The sequence below is a fragment of the Panthera onca genome, chromosome D1 (assembly GCF_046562875.1).
Source record: "Panthera onca isolate mPanOnc1 chromosome D1, mPanOnc1 haplotype 2, whole genome shotgun sequence".
NCBI lineage: Eukaryota > Metazoa > Chordata > Mammalia > Carnivora > Felidae > Panthera > Panthera onca.
This window is the reverse complement of record NC_138348.1, coordinates 72313110-72333227: the sequence shown is the minus strand read 5'-3', so window position 1 is coordinate 72333227 and position 20118 is coordinate 72313110. Positions and strand designations below refer to the sequence as shown.

Here is a 20118-nt window from a genome sequence, read left to right as displayed (position 1 = left end):
TCTCCATTCCAGCTCATTCTGTTGTATCTAAATTCCTCTGCCAAATGAAACTGTATACCCTCTACATGGCAACAGTGTATACAATAATAACTACTATTAGAAAGATTAGCAATGCTATTTTTATACATAGGTCATATAAATAGTGTATTAAAGATTTTTTTCTGACTTCTTACTTATACAAATCAGTTACCAGTTTAAAAATCAGTACCACTAATTAAGAAAACAAGTGTTATCCACTTATTTTCTATTCATCAGAAAACATTAAGACATCTATTTATATACCTCTTTTGTCAGTTTATACACCAATTGGTAAAGAAGGGGTGTACAGTCAACTCTCAGAGTATAATTGCCTGAAAAAATAAAATACAATGTATTTTAATACTTCCAGGTGAAATTCCAAGAGAAGTCTAATTCTAACTATTTCTAATTATAAACAATGTATAGTCTTGAAATCAAATAGCATCATTCTTAAGGTGGTATCTTTCGAGGGGGGCTTTGGCAAAGGAAGTGATAAGGCTATGCCATTCATATTTACTCCATCAATTCAACAGTGTATATCAAGACATTAGACCAGAGCATTTCAGTACCTCGGAAGCATGCTCTGACATTCATCTAGAAGTAATACAAAGAAAGCCTAGAGACACAAGTGTCATATGTCAGCTTCCAAGCAAAGTCTGTAGTATGTACTCACTTCAAATTGCTCCCATAAAGTATTTCTATGTGGAATATTCCGTAAAACATTCTTCTGAAATATTGTAGCCAAATTCTTTTAATATCTCCACAGGAAGAATATGGTTAATACTAGAGTTTTAAGTAGTAATTCAAGATAGGCAAATGGCAAACATACTAAAGAAATTACAATCAGTAGCTCAGATATGACTCATACTGATTCATTTGAATCATAATCATTTTCTCTGTGGTAAAGTGGAAAATGGAGGTACTATTGAGGAATTTCATAGGACGAGAATAATCTTAGTTTACAAGTTAGTTACAATTTGCAGACTGAAAAGATGATGCATTGTTTAATAATCTGAAGTAAGATTTACCTTCTATAGATGAATCAGAATTGATATAAGCAATGCTTCTCTCCTGGAGTGTTTTTGCATTCTCCTACAGTTGAAGCAAAGTTGTTATTTAATTCACAATATTTACAATTGTGGAAATAAATAAGCAAATCAATTTAGTATAAAGGTGGTCTACAGATACCTTTATGAATCCAGTATCTATGCCTTTGCCATAATTTATGAGAAAATGCAGATAACTGGTTGGTTGACAACATTAACACAAGTAAAAAGAAAAATATGTGTAGCTACTATTTATAGCAATAGCAAGGATTCTCAGAAAAAAAGTATTTTCACAGTGTGGTTCCTTGACTCCTTGCATTAGAATATGAAGGGGTGAGGCTCCCAGATTTTGGGCCCCACAGCAGATGTACTGATTAAAAATTTCTGAAGGGCCTGGAAATCTGTATTTTCTAAAAGGTATCCCTGGAAATCCTTACATACACTGAAGTTTGAGAGAGCTACTGAGACTGGAAACCCAAGTATAATTTTAAAAGTCAGAAATAGAGTCAATTTATCTATTTTTTTAAAGTATTTTATTTTAGAGTGCACGTGCACACAAGCAGGGGAGGCACAGAGACAGACAGGGAAAGAGAATCCCAAGCAGGCTCAGCACTATCAGCACACAGCCTGACACAGGCCTTGATCCCGTGACTCTGGGATCATGACCTGAGCCAAAAATCAAGAGTGGCATGCAACCAACTGAGCCACCCAGGTGCCCCTCCATTTATCTATTTTTAAAAGAGGAGATGCAAAGAAAAATAATTTTCAAAAGGAGGATAGAAAAAAAACTAGATGGAGAGAAGGAAAGCCATTAGGATAGTCTCTTCCTCTCACTATAACACACACACACACACACACACACACACACACACACACACTACTATCACACAGATGGGATATGCTGAGAGAGCCTTTTACTTCTCTCTAGCTTGCTACCTCATAAGAACACAGTATAATAGGACACAGTCCAAGATAGACGCATATAAATACCTTGAACTCAGTTCCCAGACACACCAAATCTACACCTACAAACAGAGCAACTCTTCCTAAAGAAGAACTGAGGGCTGACTGAACAACTTCTGCATGACAAAGAATAGAGGGACCACATAAAGAAGGGTAGGAAAGACAGACACACAGTAACATTGAGAACAACCACCTGATGTGGCAACCTAGAGTAGAGAGGGATATCACTGAGGGGCCAATGGACAGAGTCACCTACCCTGGGACACAGAAAAACAAAACAAACAGTAATTTAAAGGGAAACTAGAGAGCCCCTGGGTGGCTCAGTTGGTTGAGCGACTGACTTCGGCTCAGGTCACGATCTCACATATCGTGAGTTCGAGCCCCACGTCAGGCTCTGTGCTGACAGCTCAGAGCCTGGAGCCTACTTCGGATTCTGTGTCTCCCCCTCTCTCTACCCCTCCCCTGCTCACCCTCTGTGTCTCTCTGTCTCTCAATAATAAGTGAATGTTTAAAAAAAATTTTTTTAATAAAATAAAATAAAGGGAAACTAGATTATTAAGTGAAGGAAATCCATTTACCAACCATAGAATGTCTGCCAAATGGGTGTAACTGCTAGAACTCTCTCCAGGGTCAGATTACTCAGTCCTCTAACCCACACCAGCTTCAGCTGTCCCATCAAGGTGACCCAGGCACAAAGCACCATGTCATATCTGGCCTGCTCCCATGCCATCTCCAGCCATCCCACCAAGGCAGCCCCAATGTAGAGCACCCCAAAAACCCTTGGCCTGAGTCTGCTTCATGTCAGCTGACCCTCCAAGGTGACCATAGTGCAAAGCACTCCAGGAACCATGGATTACACTTGCTCCAGCTGACCTGACAGGGTGCCTCTGTGTAGAGGGCCCCAGCCAATGCCCATCCAGCACCAACCAGCCAGCCAAAGCCACCAAGTACACAGTCTACACAGGAGACATTCTTCTGTAAGGCTCCTCCTTCAAGACTGGAAGAGGTACCCATTCCACATAATTCATAGAAACAAACAAAGTCAGACAAAGGAGACAGAGGAAGATGTTCTAAACAAAAGAACAAGACCTCAAAAAAAGAACTAAATGATGCCGGGAGCCGATCCATCCAGCCTTCCTGATGGCACAGCGTGGGTGGTTGGCAGAGGGCAACGCACAGCGACCCTTCGAATGGGAAGCTACCAGTATCCCTCCTGTTATTCATCATGGCCATCCCCATAGTCTAATTAGCATTGATGAATCAAAATAAACCCATGGGGGCAAACTCGGGGATATATAAACTCCTTCTGGGAAAAACCATGAGAATCCGAAGATGGATAATGAAACCTTATACCCAGCCGGTGCCACCCCTGCCTGCCTGTCCCCCACCTAAAGGAAGGATAGCCCCATATATTTCCCAGCCAAGGAGGGGGACAAATGGGTTTGAAATCCCCACCCGGCCAACAAAGAAATGTATCCATGGATACAAGTTACTCCAAACCCTAGACCCACTTGGCCCCCAGGAGGCATTCCAGATGATAACTGGACCTGGTGGGTTAAGGTACAGAATGGTTCATTAGCTCCTAGGTATACATTGTCTCTCTGGGAACGCATAAGGCGTGGGTTCCCAGGGCCCTCTTGGCTCCCTCCCGGCACCCAAGACCAAAGAGAATACTTTTGTTCCTTGTATTGCAAATGGTTCAAAGGAACAATTAAGAAGTCACATCCCTGTAAACGTTCCACTTGAGGTGTTGAGAGATAGATGACCTTTCATGAAAACAGCAAAGCAAATGCTTTATAGACAAATGTAGATTCATAATGAAAATAGTATGAAGAAATTAATAAGCAAAAGGGCAGGAGGGAATGTTACAAGAAAATAACTATGTTGTTCCTTACTGGGTGATTACACAAAGAAACATATTTAGAATTAGGTAATGCTGAAAAACATAGATGATGCACTCTACAAAGAAATTGCTAACACATAAAATGCCACGTTTGCCACAATAAAGCGACCAGTCTAACACGCTGCTATTGTCTGTGTCCATTTGTTATTTTCGCCGACGCCATTCATCCTTTGGGAACCCCTGGACCTGCTAGGGCTGGACCTCAGCAAAATGAAACAAAAATAAGCCATCTACCTGAGAAAGAGTTCAAAGTAATGGTCATAAAGATGCTCAACAGACTTGAAAGAAGGTTAGGTGAGTTCAGTGAGAACTTCAACGAGACAGAAAATATAAAAAAGAACCATCAGAACTGAAAAATACAATAACTAAAATGACAGCAGAATAGAGGCAGCAGAACAGATCAGTGAGCTGGAAAATAGGATTGTGGAAAGCAACCAAACTGAACAGCAAAAAGAAAAAAAAATTTTTTTAATTAGGACAGGTTAAGGTATCACTGCATTAAGCATAACAACTTCTGCATTACAGGGTTCCCAGAAGGAGAACAAAGAGAGAAGGAAGCAGAAAACTTATTTGAAGAAATAACAGCTGAAAACTTCCCTAACTGGGGGAAGGAAAGAGACATCCAGGAATACCAGGGATCCCCCAAATAAAATAAACCCAAGGAAGTCCACACCAAGAAACATAATAATTAAGATGTCAAAACATAAAGAGAGAATCTTAAAAGCACCAAGGGAAAAGCAAATACTTACATACAAAGGAAACTCAGTAAGGCTATGAGCTGATTTATCGGAGACTTTGCAGGCCAGATGTGAGGGGCATGATACATTCAAAGTGCTAAAAGTGGTAGAAAAAAACATAACCAAGAATACTCCATCCACCAAGTTTACCATTCAGAATTGAAGAGATAAAGAGTTTCCCAGATGAACAACAGCTAATGGAATTCATCATCACTAAACCTGCCTTCCAATAAACATTAAAGAGACTTCTTTAGAAAAGAAAAGGTCATACTAGAAAAAAATTTATGAAAGGAAAAATTTCTACTGGTAAAAGCAAACATATAGTAAAGGTAGTAAATGAGTCACTTATAAAGCTAGTATGAAGGTTAAAAAGACAATAATAGTAAAGTCAACTATATTTAGAATATTAGGTAGGCAGTATGAAAAATATGTAAAATATGACATCATATAAATAAAATGGGGGGGAGGGGTCAAAAATTAGTGTTTTTGAATGTATTCATACCCAAGTAGCCATCAACTTATAGAGTACTAATACATAAGAGGTTATATATCAACTTTACCATAACCACAAACTCAAACCTAGAATACACAAAAATAAAAAGGAACCCAAGCATAATACTAAAGGAACACCATCAAATCACAAAGAAAGAGAGCAAGAGAAGAACAAAGGAACAGAAAAAAACTGAACAGAAAACAATTAACAAAATGGCAATGAGTATATATCTATTAATTAGTACCTTAATGTAAATGGACTAAATGCTCCAATCAAGAGAGAATGACGGAATAGATTAATAAGCAAAACCCATCTATATGCTGTCTAAAAGAGACTCACCTCAGATCAAAAGACACACAGAGACAAAGAGTGAAAGGATGGAAAAAGATATCCATGTAAGAGGAAGCAAAAAAAAAAAAAAAGTTGGAGTAGTAATACTTTTATCAAACAAAATAGACTTTAAAACAAAGACTATAATAAGAGACAAAGAAGGCATCACATAATGAGATCAATCCAACAAGAAGATATAACAATGGTAAATATCTATGCACCTAACATATAAAGCAATATATAAAGCAAATGTTAACAGACATAAGAAGGTAGAAATCCATGGTAATATAATAGTTGGGGATTTTAACACCCCACTTACATCAATAGATATATTATCCAGACAGAAAATCTATTATGAAACAGTGGTTTCAAATGAATCATTAGACTAGATGGATTTAACAGATAAATACAGAACATTCCACCCAAAAATAGAAGAATGCTGAGAGCCTGGAGCCTGCTTTGGATTCTGTGTCTCCCTCTCTGTCCCTCCCCAGCTCACAACACTCTTTCTCTCAAAAATAAATTAACATTAAAAAAAATTTATTTTAAAGAAAAAGAACAAACAAAACCCAAAAAGAACAAACAAAACCCAAAATTAGTAGAAAAAAAGAAGTAATAAAGATCAGAGCAGAAATAAAGGAAATAAAAACTTAAAAGAGAGAAAGTATCAGTGAAACTAAGAGCTGGTTCTTTGAAAATATAAACCAAATTGATTGACCATTAGCCAGACCCACGAAGAAAAAGAGGACTCAAAATCATGAACAAAACAGAAGTTAAAGCTAACACCATGGAAATACAAAATATTATAAAAGACTATAAAAATTAAATATCCAAAAACTGGACAAGCTAGAAGAAGCAGATAAAATTCTAGAAACATACAATCTTCTCAAACTCAATCAGAAGAAATCAAAAATCTGAGCAGATCAATTACTCGTAACAAAATTGAATCTGTAACAAAAACACTCCCAAAAAACACAAGGCCAGCCCAGTGGCTTCACATATATATTTTACCAAACACTTATGAAGAGCTAATATGTATCTTTCTCAAACTATTCCAAAAAAGAGAAGAGGAAGTAAAACGTCCCATTCTGTGACGCCAGCATTACCCTGATACCAAAACCATCTAAAAGACACTACAAAAAAATAAATACATAGAAATAAAGAAAATTGCAGGCCAATATCCCTGATGAACATAGATTCAGAAATTCTCAACAAATTATTAGCAAACCAAAAATGCAAGGATCATTTATGATGATCAAGTGGGATTTATTCCAGGGATGTAAGGGTTGTTCAATATTTGCAAATCAATGTGACACACATTAACAAAATGAAGAATAAAAAAATCACATCATCGGGGCGCCTGGGTGGCGCAGTCGGTTAAGCGTCCGACTTCAGCCAGGTCACGATCTTGCGGTCCGTGAGTTCGAGCCCCGCGTCAGGCTCTGGGCTGATGGCTCGGAGCCTGGAGCCTGTTTCCGATTCTGTGTCTCCCTCTCTCTCTGACCCTCCCCCGTTCATGCTCTGTCTCTCTCTGTCCCAAAAATAAATAAAAAACGTTGAAAAAAAAATTAAAAAAAAAAATCACATCATCTTAATAGATGCAGAAAAACCTTTTGACAAAATTCAAAATTCATGATAAAAATTCTCAGCAACTGGGTTTAGAAGGAAAATACTTCAACATAATAAAAGCCACAAACGACACACCCACAGCTAACCTCACACTCAATGGTGAAAAGTTGAAAGCTTTTCCTCTACAGATCAGGAACAAGACAAGGATGCTTACTCTTGCCAGTTTCTCCAACATAATATTGGAAGTCCTAGCTGTAGCAGTCAGACAAGGGAAAAAAAAAAAAAAAAAAAAGGCATCCAAATTGGTAAGGAAAAGGAAAACTGTCACTGCTTCTAGATGACGATACTATATACAGGAAACCCTAAAGACTCCACCAAAAAACTAATGGAACTAATAAATGATTAAGTTGCCAGATGTAAAATTAATACACAGAAATCTGTTGTTTCTATATGCCAATAACAAAGTAGCAGAAAGAGATTTTAAAGAAACAATCCCATTTACAACTACACCAAAAAGAAAATACCTAGGAATAAATTTATCCAAGGAGGTGAAAGATCTGTACTCTAAAAAGTAGAAAGTATTGGTGAAGGAAACCAAAGATAACACAAACAAATGGAAAGATATACTATGCTGGTGGAATGGATTAATTAATATTTTTAAGTGTCCATAGTACCCAAAGCAATCTACAGATGCAATGCAATCCTTATCAAAATACCAGTAACAGCATTTTTCACAGAACTAGAATAATCCTAATATTTGTATGGAAGCACAACAGACTATAGATAAACAAGATAATCTTAAGAAAAGAGAACAAAACTAGAGATATCATAATCCCACATTTCAAACTACACTAAGAAGCAATAGTAATCAAAACAGTATGGTACTGGCACAAAAATGGCACACATTGGGGTGCCTGGGTGGCTCAGATGGTAGAGCATTTGGCTTGATTTCAGCTCAGGTCATGATCTTATGGTTCGTGAGTTCAAGCCCCACTTCGGGCTCTGTGCTGACAGTGCAGAGCCTGCTTGGGATTCTCTCTCTGTCCCTCTCTGCCTCTCTCCCATTCTCTCTCTCTCCCTCAAAATAAATTAACTCCCAAAATAAGTAAACAAAAAAAAAAAAAACAAACAAAAAAAACAAAACAGGACACATAGATCAATGGACCAGAATACAGAGCCAAAAATAAACCCACTTAATGGCAATTACTCTATGACAAAGGAGGCAAAATATGCAATAGGGAAAAGACAGTCTCTTCAATAAATGGTGTTGGGGAAACTGAGTAGCTACATGCAAAGGAATGAAACTAGACCATTTTCTTATACCATACACAAAAACAAACTCAAAGTTTATTAAAGACCTAAATGTAAGACCTGAAACTATAACACTCCTAAAAGAAAACATAAGCAGTAATCTCCTGGATATCAGCCTCAGTAATATCTTTCTGGATCTGTCTCCTTGGGCAAGAGATACAAAGGCAAAAACAAACAATTGAGACTACATCAAAATAGAAAGCTTTTGCACAGCAAAACAACAACAAAAAAACAAACAAATAAAAACATCAATAAAACAATAAGGCAACCTACTTACTGAATGGGAGAAGATATTTACAAATTATGTACTAAGAAGGGATTAATATCCAAAACGTATAAAGAACCGATACAACACAACAACAACAAAAAAAAACCTAATAAGCCAATAAAAAATGGGTGGAGGACCTCAATGGACATGTTTTCAAAGATGACATACAGATGGCTAACAGACACATGAAAATATGCTCAACATTATTTATCAGGGAAATGCAAATGAAACCCACAAGAGATACCATCTCCTATCTGTCAGAATAGCTAGTATCAAAAAGATAAGAAATAACAAGTATCAGTGAGGACATGGACAAAAGGGAACCCTTGTGCACTGGTGGTAGGAACAGAAATTGGAGCAGTCACTACAGGACAGCGTGGAAGTTCCTCAGAGAACTAAAAATAGAACTACCATATGATCCAGAAATTCCACTGGTGGGTACTTATCCAAAGAAAATAAAAACACAAATTAAAAAAGATATATGCACCCCTATATTTATTACATCATTACTTATAATAGCCAAGATATGGAAGCAACCTAAGAGTCCATCAAGGGATGAATGAAGAAGATGTGATGTGTCTCTCTCTACACACACACACACACACACACACACACACACACACACACACTCACACGAGAATACTACTCAGTCATAAAAAAGAATGAAATTTTGCCATTTGTGACATTGTAGATGGACCTATAGATGGACCTAGGAGGTATTATGCTAACTGAATTAAGTCAGAGAAAGACAAATACCACATGATTTTACTTATGTGGTAAGTAAAACAAAGTAAAACAAAACAAACAAAAAACAAAGGCTAATAAATACAGAGAAAAAACTAGTAGTTGCAAGAAGGGAGGGGAGTGGGAAAATGGGAAAAATAGGTGAAGGGGATTAAGAGGTACACACTTCCAGTTATAAATAATAAACAAGTCATGAATGTAAAGTACAGCATAGTCAATATTATAATAACTTTGTACGGTGATAGATGGTAGTAAGTGCACTTATTGTGGCAAGCACTGAATAATGTATAAAATTATCAATCCACAGTTTGTGTGCCCGAAACTAATACTGTATATCAACTATACTTAAATTTAAAAAGAAGAATAGGGGCACTTGGGTGGCTCAGCCAGTTGAGCATCTGACTCTTGGTTTTGCCTTAGGTAATGACCTCACGGTTCGTGAGTTCAAACCCCGCATTGGTCTCCATGCTGGCAGTGCAGAGCCTAGTTTGGGTTATGTTCTCATTCTTTCCCCTCTCTCTTTCCTTCTCTCTCTACTCTTCCCCTGCTCTTGAGTATGCATGCTCTCTCTCTCTCTCTCTCAAAATAAATAAACTTAAATTAAATAAATAGAATATATTATAATAAAAAATGTAAAGCTGTGAGTGGTTATGGCACAAGTGAGGACTATTTCCTCTCTCCCCTTGCCCATAATGGCCAAATAGTAGCTGTCTCTTCTATAGATAGTCAGAGTTTCCATTATAACATTTTGAGTAGAAATAAAGATTCCTTAACTATTTTTAAGAAAAGTATGCTGCTGAATATTATCATGAATTAACAGTGTTGAAATTGTCTTTTAACCCCAATTTATTTAGATTAATGTGAAGTACATGTTTTATTTTATATCTGAGATTTTTTTGATCTTTAAGTTGGTAAAATTAGAGAAACAGAGTCACGTATTTATATATACATGCATTCACAAGAATTTGCATTTCTTAAAGTAGAGGACATTTGATTCATCCAAATGAACAGTCTACTTCCAAAATGCATATTGATAATTACCAAAATGATAACAAAACTTTGCCATGTCAATTGAATATACGGATAAGAAAGCAGAGAAATAACTGTATGATTTCACCCCCATGTTTATTTCATTCACATTATTTCAAAATAAACAGGTAAGTAGTCAGGAGGAAAGTATTTTAAAACCAGACAATAACAAGAAATATATGACATGCTTTAAAACAATTCTATAAAATATCAACCCAAAGATAAATAGATGGTGCAGGTAAAGCAAGTATACAGTGTTCATGTCTTGACAAAAATGTGTGGCCTTACCTTGTACGTTAAAGAACTTACTCAATGTGGAGGCTAAGGGAAGATGAAAGAAGGGTGTCTAGGAGAGACACTTAAAGATAAAGCATCTGGGACCAGTGTGAAATGAAAATCAATCATACCTAAAGAAGAAATAAATATCTGATATCAGAAAGGCAATTTACTAAAATAATTCCATTTACAAAATTTCTTAAATTAGTCTTTCTCCAAACTAAAACCATTTTTAGCTAATGGAATCTATCTGTGATCACCCTGAAATACATGTATTTGTTTCCCTGTTGATCAAGAACAAGAACCTCCGGCCATATTTACCTCAGCCCATTCTGTGGAGCCCAGTAGCCCAAATTCTTCTGCATCCCAGCTGGCAAAAATGATTGTTCTTCTAGGTCTCCAGCCTGCAATCATTGTTAACATACATTAATTAGGCACATGTGCCTAAAAATAGAGGAAAATTAAGTGAGTCATGTTTTGTCATCACCTACCAAAGAAACATCATTTACCTCTACCCATCAGTTTTCCAAAACTCTGGACAATTTCTTGCAAAACAGCAGCTCCACTGGTTGGGTCAATAGCTCCAAACACCCAGGAGTCCCGATGACCTCCTAGAATAACATACCTGTCTGGAAAATAATGTGTTCAAAAGAACTACAATTTTGAATACCTTACAAATACTTGTGACTTGTGTCTTTAAATTAAACTCCCTTTTGGTTGTGTTTCTTCTATAGAAAAAAAAAAAAATCAACACTTATAAAGTACAGGTTTCTTTTAGCGTTGTGCAATTTTTTTTTTTTTTCAAATGTAGTTGTCTCTAATCACTCAAGGGAAATAAAGAATTATTGACTAAAGGTTTTTATCTCTTACTCTTCTAATCTTTGTGAAAATGAGGTGTTTAAAAAATTCATACTCACCAGGTTCCACAGATCCTCTGATTGTTCCAATCACATTATAAATCCTTGTAATTTTATTGGTGTTATGAACATGCATTCTAACCTTCCTAGGATTACAAAGGGAATAAATTACTTCACGTAGAGCATTATGTCTAACAGTTTTGTTCCAATGTTTTATTATGAAAAATCTCAAAATTACAGAAAACTCTAAGTCAATGAATTCCCATACATCCACAACCTAAATTCTATAATCATTAATATTGTTGATGTGTGCAATTTGCAAATGGTTAATGTATTTTACTCCTAAGTACTTAAGCATGCTTGAAGTCAGATTTTGAAAATAGAATGTCAATATTTTTTATTACTCCTCCAACAAAGCTATATTGTTAATAAAGTCCAAAATACTTATTCAAAATGTCTTGGGTATTCATTCTAAACTTTGTAAGTATACTGTATGAATTACAAAAATAAGACAGCCAATTATGTATTAAAGAACAAATAAGCATTTTTTAAGTAGGTCTTTGTATTTACATTAATTCCTGCTGGTGAGTAACTTTCTTCAAGGTTATTGACCTTTCTTCAAGGTTATTCAGTCAGTACATTGTTAAATAGCTGGCTGAGAGCTGCCAAAAAGAAACATGGCAAATTTGGGAAGGAAATAGGAATTTGGGAAGCACCTGCTAAAATGCATAAGACAACTGTATGATGAAACTTTTCTAGCCCATCACTGTTGATTCTGATTTGGGCCAGCGTTTTAAATATCCGTTCATGAAATACAACTTCCCAAATTATAATTCAAAGCAAAATTCAATCAAGCTCAAATAGAAAAACAAACAAACAAAAAAGCAATTCATATTTTATGAACCCAAAATGATATGAGAAAATGCTGAGCCATTTTTTTCAGAAGTAAACAAAATAAATCTTTATCCATGGGGGGTGGGGTAGATAGAGGAATCTCAGCAGTTTCTAATTTATGTTTATTTATGAATGGAGGAATTAAGAGGTTGTCAAAACCTTTACATTGCTAACTGCAGATTCTGGTTTTTCCCCACCAGAAGTATATTGTGTTTCTGAATGCATATTCAGATAAAAAAAATATTTTTAAATGTTCATTTAAAATATGAAATAGATAAAAACTAATAGCAAAAAAGCAGAAACACTTTTAGCATGTATATCTAAAAACAGAAGCCCAAGGTTAGTAAGAAACCCCAAGCCATTGATACTATGTCATTAAATGAAGAAAATACGAATGTTACAAATGAGGAATGAGGAAAAAAAATCTATTTAAAAAAAATTTTTTTTTAATGTGTATTTATTTTTGAGAGAGACAGAGACAGAATGCGAGTGGGCTAGGGGCAGAGAGGAGGGAGACAATGAATCCAAAGTAGGCTCCAGGCTCTGAGCTGTCAACACAGGGCCCAACTTGGGGCTCGAACCCACGAACTGTGAGAAGATGACCTGAGCCGAAGTCGGACGCTCAACCGACTGAGCCACGCAGGCACCCCGGAAAAAAAAAATCTATTTTAATCAAAACCTGAAAATAGACTATCCACATATTTAATCCTTAAGTCTTCCTAGTTTTAATACCATTGACTCCAGAAGTTTCTAAAAGAATATCCATTTGTCCTATTATCACTTCAAATTCATAATGTTCCAAAAAAAAAAAAAAAAAAAAAAAAAAGAACGACAATGTAAGCCCCACATGGGAGGGAATTTTGCCTGTTTTGTGCACTGCTGAATAGTACCTAGGTTATAGTAAATGCTCAATAAATATTTGTGAAGTGAATGAATAAACTCCTTTAAGGAAAAAGCAAGAAAGGCCTTAGCTCATCCATCAGTTACCTCTGCCTATCAGTGTCTTTGATTAGAAGATTTCACAACTCTGTAGAGAATAAGGTTAATTTGTAGAAACAACATATCGACTGAAACACTCAATCTGTCTAGTGAATATTTAGTTCATTCCTTCAGAGTGGAAGAAACAAGTTTTTCTGCTATTGAGTACTGTACTTTCATTTCAGCATTCTGTTTTTGTATCATTGAATTTTCCTTTGAACCATCTTAAACTCTTTTGCGGCTTCCTTATTAATGAATTAAATGAAATATTTGACACATGTTCATTTTATATCTGTAGGAGAATTATGGTTTTACTTAAAAAAAATCATCCTTTAGCATTTTTGGAAGTTCCATTGAGATGTGCAATAGATTCACCTCACAGAAGCAGGTGTGGGTAGCATAAACCCAGACATGTCTTCTTTTGGCTCTGAGGTAAATCAGAAGCAGTGACAGAATTTTAACTCTGCTGATGATCTGTATCTCCAACTTTTTAAAAATTATACTTGGGGCGCCTGGGTGGCTCGGTCGGTTAAGTGTCCGACTTCGGCTCAGGTCATGATCTCGCGGTCTGTGAGTTCGAGCCCCGCATCGGGCTCTGTGCTGACAGCTCAGAGCCTGGAGCCTGTTTCGGATTCTGTGTCTCCCTCTCTCTCTGCCCCTCCCCTGTTCACGCTCTGTCTCTCTCTGTCTCAAAAATAAATAAACGTTAAAAAAAATTTTTAAAAAAATTATCTTTTTTTAAGTAAGCTCTATGCCCATCATGGGACCTGAACTCATGACCCGTGATCAAAAGTCTCATGCTCTACTGACTAAGCCAGCCAGGTGCCCCTCTAGCTTTTTTTATTATTAAGTTTTTTTTTTTTTTTAATTCCAGTATAGTTAACATATGGTGTTCTATTAGCTTCGGGCATACAATATACAGTGATTTAACAATTCTGTACATTACTTGGTGTTCATCATGATGAGTGTACTCTTTAACCCCATCACCTGTTTCATCCATTCTCCCCAAACTACCTCCCCTCTGGTAACTATCAGTTTGTTCTCTATAGTTAAGTCTGTTCCTTGGTTTGTCTCTTTTTTGTGCATCTCTAACTATATACTCTTTTTCCTACTGATTTCGTGTTTTGGGTTTTTTTTGTACATGTTTTTTAAAAATGTATTTATTTAAATTCAAGTTACTTAATATACTGTATAGTATTCGTTTCAGGATTTCAGGAGTAGAACCCATTGATTCATCACTTGCATATAACACCCAGTGCTCATCCCAACAAGTGCCCTCCTTAATGCCCGTCATCCGTTTAGCCCATCCTCCCACCCATCTCCCCCTCCAGAAATGTGGTTTCATGTCTTGTCACTCAGTAATCTCTGTAAATGGATTAATAAATTGTCAAGGGCTCTTCTGGGTGAGAAATGACAGAGAATCTAGACGGCTTATCTGAGTGAAAAACGACGTTGAATATCTGTAAATAGATTGTCAAGAACTCTTCTGGGTGAAAAATGACAGAGATTTTTATTTGTGTATTTGTTCATTTTGAGCTCAGATCAATTAATAATTTTATGCCCATGGTGAAGAACAGCTTTTTGATATCTAGACAAGGGGATTTGTATGCTTCTGATTTACTCTTGAACTACAATTATAGAACTGAAGCTGTAGGTTTTCTGTGTTCTCTGTGTCATCATGTTTCTGTTTCTAAATCAGAAAGGCCTTTGTTGGGGCACCTGGATAGCTTAGTTGGTTGAGTGTCTGACTTTTGATTTTGGCTCAGGTCTTGATCCTTAGTCATGGGATCAAGGCCTGCATCAGGCTCCATGCTGAGAATGGAGCCTGTTTGAGATTCTCTCTCTCTCCCTCTGCCCTTCTTCCCTGCTCACACTCAATAAACAAACAAACTGCCTTTATCTTTCATTGTGTGTGTTAGGTTTTCCTGCTGCTGTTAAGGTATTAATAAATTAGATAATAAACTCTCTTATATTAAAGTAACTCTGCTCTAAGTTATAAAGATAAATAAGCACTTACATAAAGTATTTCTAAAATTCCCATAAAATAAAATATTAATCTTCTAATACCTTAAAAGTTCTGGAGAAAAATTCTTACAAAAACTAAAAACCACTAAGAATCCTATGGTAACGTGTTACCAAAAAAGACTGATTTTATTAAAAAGAGCTATATGTTCTCTGATTTATCAGTGTTCTATCTCCTTTTCTTTTTCAGGCAAATCAAACTACTTCAAGTTGTAATCATGCCATGTTGTTTCACAACTCTACCCAAGATGATCTCTTTAAACTGCAATTTCCTGCCTGCCTTGATCCAGTGTTCAACTTAACCTTTCTGTATAACTTAAGCTCAATGAACAAATATTCTGTGATCACTCCTCTACAATAGTGCATGTGAGAATGATAATGCATTGAGCCTTACCATAGTTATGTGCTTACCCTACATAGTAGGTGAGCAATATGTTACCCTCCTTTGTCTCCTCTCTTGTACTCCTTCCCTTAAGGCAACTTCCAAAATGTTATACATTTGAAATACTGGGTTATCTGAAACATTGTTCTAAAACTTAAGGTGAAAAAGGAAGTTAAATGTTAAACACTAAACTCAAATTTAGTCATGTTTAAGACTTTATAAAACAAATGTTCTGATACCACTATAAGAATAATAATTCAGTACATCACTCTGTAAGTACTTCTTTTTTTCAATTTTTAAAAAATGTTTATTTATTGATTTTGAGAGAGGAAGAGACAGCATGAGCTAATGGGGAGGGGCAGAGAGAGAATCCCAAGCAGGTTCCACGCCTAGCACAGAGCTCAAGGCGGGGCTCATTCTGTCAAACTGTGAGATCATGACCTGAGCCAAAACCCAGCGTTGGAGCCACCCAAGCACCCCTGTAAGTATCAATTGTTCACTATGAAAAATGAGAAAAAGACAAGCAAAAGCTACCTGGCAGAACAGTTACCTTGACATTTTTCCATTAAACATATAAAACTTTTCCAGTCTATTAAAGTAATATAAAATTACCTGAAGGAATCATGCCCTGCAAAGCCAGGCCCAATGTTGTAATCCACATTAAGACTTCCCTTCCAGCTGTCATCTGGTGGAGTAGTTCCTCCCATGTGACTGTCGAGAGAAAATGAAAATGACAGAAAGAAGGCTGATGTCACAGTTTCTTAGAAGAAATCATGAAGTCTGACAATGAGATATTTCATCGTACATTTAACAAATATTTATTGAGCTAGGTACTGCTAACGTTCCCTCTCCTTGGGGAACTGACATTTTACCGAGAAAGCCATAATTGAGATAAAGTATTTAATATGTTGGTGATAAGACAGCTTAAGGAAAAAGATAGGGAGAGGAAATGAGAAGCATCGGCCTCTTTACTTTTGACTAGTGAAGACTTAAGATGAAGAAATACTGAAAATACTGACTTCAGCTCAGGTCATGATCTCATGATTTGTGAATTCGAGACCCACCACAGGCTCTGTGCTGACAGCCTGGAGCCTAGAGCCTGCTTCGGATTCTGTGTCTTTCTCTGCCCCTCCCCCACTTGTGCTCGAAAATAAACAAACATTAAAGATTTTTTTTTAAGAAATACTGAAAATAGGAAATTCATGACTGTGTTAAGGAGAATAAATTAATTCCTAGAGGCGCTGATTATCTAGTAGGTACTCATAAAGCAATCACTAATTGTATTGGTATAGACATCTTAAAAAAAAAAGTCTGGATGTTTGTAAAAGAACATCAGTAACAGAATGCAAGAATAGCAAACATTAATTAAATATTTACTATATTCTAGATACTTCATGTACTTGATCTCATCTCCTCCTCCTCAAAACTCTATCAGGGAGAAACAATTACTATCCTCATTTCACAGACAAGGAAACTGAATCAGAGAAAGATTAAGTAGCTGGTCCAAGTTCACAAATCTAATAAGTAGTGGACATTATAATATTTTTAAAATACAGGTCAGGTATAAACATCAAATTAATACCTAAGAAAATCCAACTACTTGAAAAATTTCCAATCAGTATTTTTTATCTTTGGACAGTTTTGCTCTTGAGACTTTCATTTGTAGCAAACTAATAGTTTCTTGCCATTTCCTGCTGTGCTCTGCTATTCCTACTTCAGGAGAATCTTGACACAAGACTTTTCTTTTTTTTAACTCATTTTCCTACTTTGTTTCCTGAATTTTTACTTAAAAACATTTTAGTGACATATAAGTGACACATAACATTGGTTTCAGGTGTACAACCAGACTTAACTTTCAACATAATTAGATTACATTGATTTTAGATGAGAAAATGGACATATTAGTACAAAATATCTTAATCTCCTATCCAATTAAAAACACATACCGTAATAATACTTCTGCATCGTTATACCCAATAGGATGTACAGGGATCTTGGGGATTCCCACTCCTTCTTTGACATCAAGTCTAAAAGTGTACTCTGCAGAAATCAATAAGGTAAATTGAAAACAATTGAAGAATCTGAGCCAAGGGTATAAAGAGATTTCTTTTATTACTATTGCAGATCTATTACATGTTTGAAGTTATATCAAAAACTGAAAGTTCCCCCCAAGCCAATGATTGTTTTGCCTAACATGGCCTATTTTATTCAACAGTAAGAAACTAAATCATTTATATTTTAATGTAAAATTAACCATTGGGATTAAAAATTTCCAAATTTGTTTTGACACTTCATGTATTTCTCTTGAATTTTAGAAGAATATTTTATTTCTTCAAGGATATCTTGAATCCTTCTTAAAGAAGCCTCATTTAACCAATTGCCTGGAAAATGTGTCCCAAATTCTCAAACTAGATATAACTAAAAAAAAATCAAAGGGAACTTATGAGATCTTGGGAATAATAAAGATCCTATTCAAATAGTAATACAATATTCCCTTTAAAGGAAGACTGAAAACTATTGTTAGACTTACAACCTCACTGGGACTTTGGCTTTCAGCCAAAATAGTTGTACAGCACTAAAACACCCATCTTAGAAACAAAGGAAGGTTTCAATCAAACGACATCAGATTCCACCTTGACAAACTAGAAAAGAAGAGCAAATGACGCAAAAATAAGCAGGGAAAGGACATAATAAAGATCAGAGCAGAAAAGTAAGAAATATGAAATAGAAAAATGGTAGCAATTATTAATAAAATCCAAAGCTGGTGCTTTGAGAATATCAATAAAGCTGATCAACCTTTAGCAAGACAGTTCAGGAAAAAAAGAAAAAAAAATTGCCACAATCAGGAATAAAGAACAGAATACTTGTACATGTATGTACACACACACACACACACACACACAGACTGAGAAGATTATGAACAACTCTATTAAATTTAACAACTTAGATGAAATGGACAAAACCCTTAGGAGACAAACTACCAAAGCTCACTCAAGAATAAATGGACAACCTAACTAGCCACATACCTGTTTAAAAAATTGAATTTGTAGTTAAAAACATTCCTATAAAACAAAACTTCAGGCCCAGATGTATTTGCTAGGGAATTCTACTGAATGTTTACAGGCAAAAATCAAACCCATTCTATATAAACTCCTATTTAAAAAAAGATGAAATAGTTCCCAACTCATCCCATGAGGCCAACATTACTCTGAAACCAAAATGAGATAGAAATACACAAGAAAATAAATCCATAGGCCAATACCCCTCATGAAAGATATTCTTAACAAAAGGATAATGCACTGTGTTCAAGTAGAGTTTATCCCAGGATGGCAGGGTTGGTTTAACATTCAAAAGTTTACGAGTATAACTTAACAAAATAGAACTTATTATCATCTCAAGACTCGGTAAAAGCATTTGACAAAATCCATTGTACATTCCTAGGTAAATGTGCTAAGATAAAGGCTCTTAGCACATTAGAGGTAAACTTCCTGACAAACCTGACAACTTTTGTCAACCTGACAAAAAACATCTATAAAAAATACCTACAGCAATATCAGACTTAAGAAGGAAACACTAGATTTTTTTTCTCCTTGAGGCAGGAACAAAGGGAAAGGTATGTCCTCTAAACAACTTTCTTCAGCAGTGTAGGAGAGGTACTAGCCAGTATACTAAAAAGCAAAAGGCATCCATACTGGAAACAAAGAAATAAAACGTATTCTCAGAAAACATGATCATCTGTGTAAAGACTGATAGTATCTACAGAAATCTGCTAGAACTACTAAGTTTAACAAGTTTGCAGGACACAAGATCAATGTATTTCTTCTACAAATACAAAGCATTTCTATTTACTAGCAATAAGTGTATGGACATTGAAATTTAAAATGTGTTTTTAAAAGGCATAAAACTATCCATGCATGTGGATAAATGTGAAAGACAGGATCTGTACAATAAAACTACAAACATGTTGAGATAAATTAAATAATACCTAAGTAATCGAAGAGTTGTGTCATGTGCACAGATCAAAATATTTAGTATCTTCTAAAATGTCAGTTCTACCCAAACTGACATATAGATTTAATTCAATCTCAAATTCCCAGGAGCGTTTTCAGTGGAAATAAGCTTGTTCTAAAATTCACACGGAAAGGACCTAGAATGGCCCCAAAACTTTGGGAAAAAAAAAAAAAAGTAAGTTGGAGGATTCTCTATTAGAATGTAAAATCAAAAAGAATGACCAAACTAAATGTAGCAAGGGTACAGTAACTGGAATACTCACACACTGATGCTAAGGTGTAAAATGG

At 35.8% G+C, this 20118-nt stretch overlaps 1 protein-coding gene across 2 annotated transcripts in view; it reads right to left on the bottom strand.

Annotated features, from left to right (window-relative positions):
• The window catches only part of NAALAD2 (N-acetylated alpha-linked acidic dipeptidase 2), a 72193-nt gene that overhangs the window by 25758 nt on the left and 26317 nt on the right, over positions 1–20118 (bottom strand). For both annotated transcript variants that reach the window (XM_060605387.2, XM_060605388.2), the window contains 7 exons: positions 17767–17860; positions 16433–16531; positions 11605–11690; positions 11197–11316; positions 11009–11091; positions 1047–1110; positions 283–350 (listed from right to left, as the gene is read on the bottom strand). In XM_060605387.2, the coding sequence (XP_060461370.1) occupies positions 283–350; positions 1047–1110; positions 11009–11091; positions 11197–11316; positions 11605–11690; positions 16433–16531; positions 17767–17860 (614 nt within the window). The remainder of the gene's footprint in view (positions 1–282; positions 351–1046; positions 1111–11008; positions 11092–11196; positions 11317–11604; positions 11691–16432; positions 16532–17766; positions 17861–20118) is intronic.